Source organism: Haliotis cracherodii, unplaced genomic scaffold (assembly GCF_022045235.1).
Source record: "Haliotis cracherodii isolate W230 unplaced genomic scaffold, xgHalCrac1.p SCAF_10, whole genome shotgun sequence".
NCBI classification, from domain to species: Eukaryota; Metazoa; Mollusca; class Gastropoda; order Lepetellida; family Haliotidae; genus Haliotis; species Haliotis cracherodii.
The window spans coordinates 21,042,675-21,049,683 of NW_027266265.1; the positions used below are offsets into that span (position 1 = coordinate 21,042,675).

At 48.4% G+C, this 7,009-nt stretch overlaps 2 protein-coding genes across 2 annotated transcripts; one reads left to right on the forward strand and one right to left on the reverse strand.

The window, feature by feature from the left end:
• Positions 1–1,608: 1,608 nt before the first annotated feature.
• LOC139453530 (uncharacterized) lies at positions 1,609–4,311 on the forward strand. The gene is made up of 3 exons (XM_071235130.1): positions 1,609–1,736; positions 2,082–2,134; positions 3,245–4,311. Exons 1-3 carry the CDS (start codon positions 1,609–1,611, stop codon positions 4,309–4,311), a joined length of 1,248 nt encoding a protein of 415 aa, XP_071091231.1.
• Positions 4,312–4,747: 436 nt separating this feature from the next.
• On the reverse strand, positions 4,748–6,319 carry LOC139453546 (uncharacterized). Its single transcript, XM_071235132.1, has 2 exons — positions 5,848–6,319; positions 4,748–5,604 (listed from the first exon to the last, which is right to left on the reverse strand). The coding sequence occupies exons 1-2, from the start codon at positions 6,317–6,319 to the stop codon at positions 4,748–4,750; spliced, it is 1,329 nt and encodes a 442-aa protein (XP_071091233.1).
• Positions 6,320–7,009: the final 690 nt, after the last annotated feature.

The following is a 7,009-nucleotide window of genomic DNA, read 5'->3' on the forward strand; positions in this document are numbered from 1 at the left end:
AGTCCTTAGTCCTCTACAATTCCACTGTACAATTTTATTAAAATAAACTATCTCTTCAGTGGATTGATGGGGGATCTACCCCGCACTTTCTTGGAGGGCGACAAGCTATGTGCCCTAGGGTGGATGTTTTTCGGACACATCCATGTCCTCCATTGATCCAAACTTATTAAAAAGTTGGATCGGATTTTCTGACCCCTCTGCCTCTTTGATAATTTTTTGAAGATTCTGATTTTGGTTTCATTTTGCTTTTGGCATGTTTCAAATCCGATTCAGAACGAGTTTGTTGAGCAGGCTGAGATGTTTGTTCCTGAGATATTGAAGAATTCTGAGAAGATGACTGTGAGCGAACTTGAGATAGCAGCTGTGTGTCAGGGCTAGATTTAGTGGTCTGTGTGGACTGTTCAGTTGCGACAATCTGAGGCGTGTCAGTTTTAACCCAAGTCAAGTCAGTTTGACAGGTCATAGACGATGTCGTTACTTTTGGAGTGGATTGAGTGGGTGTTCTAGTGACAGAAGCATAAGATTCAGTTGCTACTTTGTCTTCAACAAGTTTTTTGGCATCAGCAAAGCTAATGTTCCTGGTGAACTTAAATTTAGTTATTTCCATTTGTTTTTTTCCAAATAGGACAATCTTTTGAGAAAGATGAATGACTCCCTGAACAATTGGCACACTTTTTGAAATTACTATCACAGTCCTCCGTTACATGAGTGGTCTCGCTACAGTGACCACATGTAACAGCCTTCGTGCAGGTATTGACACCATGGCCGTACTTTTGACATTTGAAGCGGATTGTGAATATAGGTGTCAACTGTAACATTGCAATAACCTACCTTGATTGATTTTGGAGCGGTAGGAGAGGAGAACGAAAATAGGTAGGTGTTTGTTTGAGTAGTTTCATTGTTTCTGCGGCTTGTAAATCGCTTTACATTGATAACTCCTTGATCTTTCATCTCACATACAATGTCAAATTCACTCATATCAGCTAACAAACGATCACGGTCTCTCACAATGCCTTTACTGGTGTTCAGTGTTCTGTGCACTGTGACAGAAACCGAGACTCCAACAAACATTTCTGTTGACATCAGGTTTGTAGCTTGCTGTTTTCTATTGCATTCGATCAATAGAGAGCCTGAACGCAAACGTTTAATGTTTTATAACATCACCTGCTATGCCATATATTCCCTTAGAAATGACAAAAGGGTTTAGCTTGAGAGGTGTTTTGTCTAGAGTTTCAGTTACTAGAAACCGAGGCCAGTATTCTACCGAGTTGGATCGACGCTGTTAAGAATCAGAGTGTTTAAATGTTTCATCATCCGAGGTCCCCACCCACCATGGTGTATCACAAGGACAATGCTATGAACAAGTGGACCTCCGACTTGTAGCACCAAGGATACTCGGATGATATACATATACATGATGTATTCAAGCAGAAAAATAAAAAAATCAATCTTTCCACCAGATTGGCCCAAGTAGTTGTGTGCAGGACTCTGGGACCGCTCCTGGCTTCTGATTGGTCGAGAGGATCTGTGACGTCACTTCCGGTTTCGGTTTGGTCACGTGACTGCGCATGCGCACAGGGCCTGATGGGTCCTGCGTGCGCATCCAAGATGGCGGCACATCCGTCTCCGGAGGCGTATGCATCCAAGATGGCGTCCCATCCGTTTCCGGTGGCGTGTGCCTCCAAGAGGGCGCCGCCTCCGTTTCAGGGGAAGTGGAAAAACCCAGAGAAGCGGTCGTAAAAGGTGAACAATATCGACAGTGTTGGTGTTGTTGTTGTTCTAAACATAGACGTGGTGGCGGTGGCGGCGGAGGGGAAGGAAGGAGGGAGGAGGAGGGAGGAAGGCGGAAGGGGAGTCGGGTTCTTTGTTTTGTTTTGTTTTGGTGGGTGTGTGGCGATGGCATGTGAAAATGAGACAAGCTCACTGAGACGAGATTATCATACACAGTCGACGACTCTGCCACTTTGTTGCTAGGTTGACGTCATATCGGCGAAGGATCTTGCAACAACATGCCACAAATCATGTCATCGGGTATGGTGATGTGTTTGTCAACTTTGAGGTGTAAGGTTTCGTTCCACAAGGCGATCGTGTATTGTAGCCCACTGTGACAGTCGTTCGTCTAAGTTAAAAGTCGGTGAGTGGCGAATTTAAAGGGGCTAAAGGTGTTGGCTGAATTCTAAAGGTGAATCGACAGGCACAGACATGAACGTGATGTAGGTATATGCCTACGTGATGTACTTCGTGTTGCCATGCAAACAGGGTGCCACGCGTGACGACAAACAGACGTTGACGTTGATCCATAGGATGATTATTATTATGAATGATGCCGGGGAGTCGGTACTCGTGTAGGTCGACAGGCGTACTGTCATTCATGTCTCCATGCAAACGTCATGTACTTCGTGTGTTTCCATGCAAAACGTGGTGTCATGTGTGTGTGTCTTCAAACAGACGTTGACGTTGATCCATAGGATGATTATTATCATGAATGATGCCGAGGAGTCGGTACTCGTGTAGGTCGACAGGCGTACTGTCATTCGTGTCACCATGCACACGTCATGTACTTCGTGTTTCCATGCACACGTGATGTACTTCATGTTGCCATGCAAACGTGATGTCATGCGTGTGTGTCTTCAAACACACGTTGAGCCACAGGATTATTGATCCTATTTAGTATTTAATAAGGATAGAGGGAGATCGATAGACATACGTGGTGTTTGACTCGTGTCTCCAGGCACACGTGGTGTTTCACGCGTGTATTTATACATATTTATTTTGATTTTGAGACGCACCATGGTGGTGTCACGCGTAGGCGTGTGCCTCCAAGAGGGCGAGGGGGGAGGGTGTGGGTTCTTTGTTTTGGATTGTTGTTGTTTGGGTTGGCAAAGCAACCAGGGTGGGTGTCGATTAGTCTGAACACCATGTCGACTCCATCATGTCTTACCAGGCAGCTGATCTTTCAAGCATGGCGTTTCTCTTTTATCTATTCTTTTTTTCTTCACTTTTACAACGAGCATATGCACTGACATGACAGACGCACAGACAGACAACGTAGACGACATCTCAACTCAACCTCTACCCTCGGTTCGGCACCCTATTGGAGTTGAGATCAATCAAGACACAAAGAGTCAGTTCAATTTATCCATGTTTAATAATGTACAACAACATAGATACAGGGCAAACAATGTGAAATAATGCGAATAATGCGAAAAAGTGGATGACAACCTTCGTCATCGACATCAAACAGGTAGCCTGTTCAATGCTGCAACGAGTGCTGCTGTGGCTGCTGCTTCTGTTGGTGAAGGTGTTGCTGCTGCGGCTGCTACTGCCGCTCTGTATAGTGCTGAGATGAGTTCTGGTGCTGCTGCTGCTGGTGAGGGTGTTGTTGTTGTTGCGGCTGCTTTTGCTGCTGCGTGGAGCGCGTCGAAGAGTTCTGTTAGTGAGGTTGTTGCTACTGGTGCTTTTATGGCTGTGGGGGTGGTGTTTGCCACTGCTGCTGCCACTGGTTTTGGTGTGGGTGCTGTTGATGAGGGTGCTGTGGTGACTGCCACTGGGTTTGATGTGGGTGCTGCAGCATCTGAGGTGTCCCTCAGTGATGGTGAAGGTGGTGGTGGTGAAGACTGCGCTGAAGTTACTCCTGTTACTACGGCGACGAGTGCAGCTGTTGCTGCTTCTACTGCTGTGGGTGTGGCGGCTGTGGCTGTTGCTACCGCCCAGGATAGTGCTGAGGCGAATTTTTTTGTTGCTGCTGCTTCTCAGGGTGTCCCCTTCGATGTCCTCACACCTGCCGCGCATTGCGCCATCTGTAGTGCATTGATAAATACTTTTAGTGAGGGTGTTGTTGCTGCGTCTGCAGCTGCATCTTCTTCTTCCTGTGTGGTGGCTGCTTCTGCTGCTGCTACGGGTGTTGTTGATGGTGTTGTCTGCAATGAGTACTGCTGCAGCAAGGGTGCATGTGAGGTTACTATTTCAACGAGTGCTACTGCTGCTGCTTCTATGGCTGCAGGTGTTGCTGCGACTGATGCTAGTATCACTGTCCATAGTGCCGAGTCGAGTTGTTGTGCTGCTTTCACTTGTTCTGAGGGTGTTGTTGTTAGTATGGGTGCTGCTTCTGCCGCTGCTGACGCTGCAATGAGTGCTGAGGTGAGTACGTCTGTTTCTTTTAACGTTCCCTCTGGTACCACTGCGGTAAGTGCTGCGACGTGTGGTGCTGCTGCTTTTTGGGCTGCTTTGGGCTGCTTTGGTGGAAAATCCGACCTTCTGATTGGATGGTTTCTGTCCCACACGCCACCCACCAGTGTGGTACGTCCTTAGTGTTTCTTTTCCAAAGGGTCAGACTTGTAGCGTGAGAGAGGAAGCACAACCTCGTTTCGACCCATCAGAGCCCACCATGGTCAGAGCACGGCCTCTGATGGGTCGACAATCCAGACTTCTGATTGTTAGATGTCGACCTGTTTTTTTTTGTAGGGGTTCATGTCGATTCAGTTTCGATCAGTTGTGATGAAATACATTTTTTTATAGAAAGTCATCTCTGTACCCAAAGGGGAGCGTGTCTACAGGCAGCCCTGTGGTTTCGTCGTAGACGAGACGTCGCTTGTCGTACACGGTACGATAGTCTTTTCGGGTGGGTTGGGTCACAAGAGCATTTTTGTGATGAGGTCCTTTTCGAATGATCTGATGAGGGTAATCCAAACTGATTTTCTCCCCCTCTTTCCCAGGCCGTTGTCCCAGTATCAGTCCTTTCATGGTGTCAAAGTTGAGATGTTGTTGGTTTCGGTAATTCAAAGTAAACCCTCGCACTTTGCAGGTCGTGCGCGTTCCATCGGGTCTGGGGTTCATAGCCATAGTTTTGGGGGCCTCCTGACACAAACGTCTTGATGGTGTTTCCGTCCAGTTCATCTGTAAACTCACCCAACGAATGGCCCAGCTCTGGATTCGCGTCGTGGGGTCGATGAATGTAAATGACGCTGTCCGTGTCAAAGTACAAGACCCTGCGACCCACCAGGGCAAGGGTCTCGTACAGCTTGAGATGTGCTTGGGCGGTGACCCAAGCTGCGATGGCGACATTGAAATGAGAATGAGGGGTTTGGAATTCTTTCTTCTGGGTATAGGTCACTTCCAACATGTGTTCGTTGACAACGGTCACATCCTCGATGGTATTGCGTTCATCCCTCCACAAGGCAAAGTACTGTACAGGATCGTTCATATAGATGTTCTGAATGTAGTCTAACCGTTGTCCAAACTTGCCCCAGAGCGAATTCAGTTGCATCTTGGCAATCGTGCGACGTCCTGGATTTTTTTCGATGCGATCCTTGTCCAACCCAATGCCTTCTTTGTCGTAGATCTCCTGGATGTAAGCGTCATGATCCGTACATCCCTCGGGGTATCGGCTGGCTTCGAGCTTCTCCTTGAAATGACGATCGATGTAAGTGTCAAAGAGTCCAACTTGCTGGGTGTCGGAGTCATGCTGTGCAAAGGTTTCAAAATGCCAAACGTCGTAGATCTGAAGCACGTGGTAGTCATACTTCTTCACGGCTTCCTTGAGTTCTACGGTGGCGTACGTCCCCACCCATGACCTCTCTTCGTCCGTGTGCTTGCAGGGGGAGTCTGACCGAGTGTCGGCACACGTACGGCACAAAGGACAGAGCAGTTTGCCACCCGATCTGTAAGGCAGTAGCGGATGGTAGAGTCGTTTCGGGGGTAAGACACGTCATTGGATCAGTCCTTTCAGTTCAAACAATGTGTCCACAGGGGGTTGATGGAGAAGGGTCGGGTGTCCCGTGGGAAATGCTCCGGTCTTACAAATGTATGGATAAAGGGAACAAATATTGATGTACTTGATGGTTTCACCTTCTTGGGCTTCGTAGCACAATCGCGTGGCATTGGTGCGCCCTCCATAGAAGGCGTCGCGACGGTTGAGCGGCCCGGCGACGTGAATACAGTGGGGTCCCTGCAAGATAGCACGCAGAGCAGAGTCCTCCCGTTGCATTTTTGTAAACTCGTGCTCCCACAGGGTGACGATCCGTTTCACCTCAGGGTGTTGACTCAAGAGACTCAAGCGGTAGTGGGTGTTGGTGTAACGGGCTCCCAAAGACGTGCCAAGGACGGGATGTGGTTCTCCACGTTGGGTCTTGTGACAGGTCTGGCCCCCATGCCAGAAACAGCCCAGGAATTCGTAGATGGTGCCTGTCGCTGGATCGTAGCCATCCACACTGTACCGATGTTGACCCTCTCCACACGTGAACTCTTTTTCACCACCATTCCTGGCGTGCTGGAGGTGCAGATGGGGGTCCGTTTCCATCAGATAATGGAGCCAGTGCATACAGGCCTGGGAATAGTTTCTCTTGGGTTAGTAGCCTTGAGGTGGAAGAATGGCGATGGTATTGGGTTTCAGGTTGTGTTTTCGGAAGGATTTCATGGTGAACGCAGCAGCTGTCATCACTTCTACAAAGGGATCCATGCCAACCGAGTTGATGGCGTTCTGTCGGAAGTCAGCACATCCCCGTCTCAAAATTTCCACATCGCTCTGACAGTAGGCTAAAAGTTCTCCTTGTTAGTCAAACAAGGCTCCTTCTTGCACTTTTTGGGTATGCCACTGGAGGAAGGTTGTGCGTTCCACGGGAGACATGCCATCGGGATCGTACATGACGGCTGGTGGATAGGGACCTCTGTAGGTCTGGTTGGCTCCGGTATTTAAAAAGTGTGGAAAGTACCCTTTCTTCAGTTCTTTCAGCCGGTAAGGGATGAAATTGAAGCTGTCTTCGAAACACAGTCGTCCCAGGGTCACCTGCAAAATTTGTTGGCCATGTCGAATCTTGGTGGGGAGTGTCACAAGGAGGGGGGACAGACCCTTCAGGATTAAGTGTAAATCATAGGATCGTGCATTGTGGGCCATCACATAAATGCAATTCTCCTTCTGGACTGTCGTGGTGGTGGTGGTGTTCTTTGGCTTCTTTGTTTTCTCCACTTCCATGACCTCTTCCCCCTCCACCAACGCTTCCTCCTCCTGCTG

Bases quoted from the DNA above. Each gene is read 5' to 3' on its own strand.
- LOC139453530 (XM_071235130.1), top strand. From the start codon at position 1,609: ATGGCGGCACATCCGTCTCCGGAGGCGTATGCATCCAAGATGGCGTCC. The intron at 1,737-2,081 runs GTAAAAGGTGAA...TCGTTCCACAAG, and splicing joins AAAAACCCAGAGAAGCGGTC to GCGATCGTGTATTGTAGCCC. The intron at 2,135-3,244 runs GTGAGTGGCGAA...GACATCAAACAG, and splicing joins TTCGTCTAAGTTAAAAGTCG to GTAGCCTGTTCAATGCTGCA.
- LOC139453546 (XM_071235132.1), bottom strand. From the start codon at position 6,319: ATGCACTGGCTCCATTATCTGATGGAAACGGACCCCCATCTGCACCTC. The intron at 5,605-5,847 runs GTGAAACCATCA...ACACTCGGTCAG, and splicing joins GTGCTACGAAGCCCAAGAAG to ACTCCCCCTGCAAGCACACG.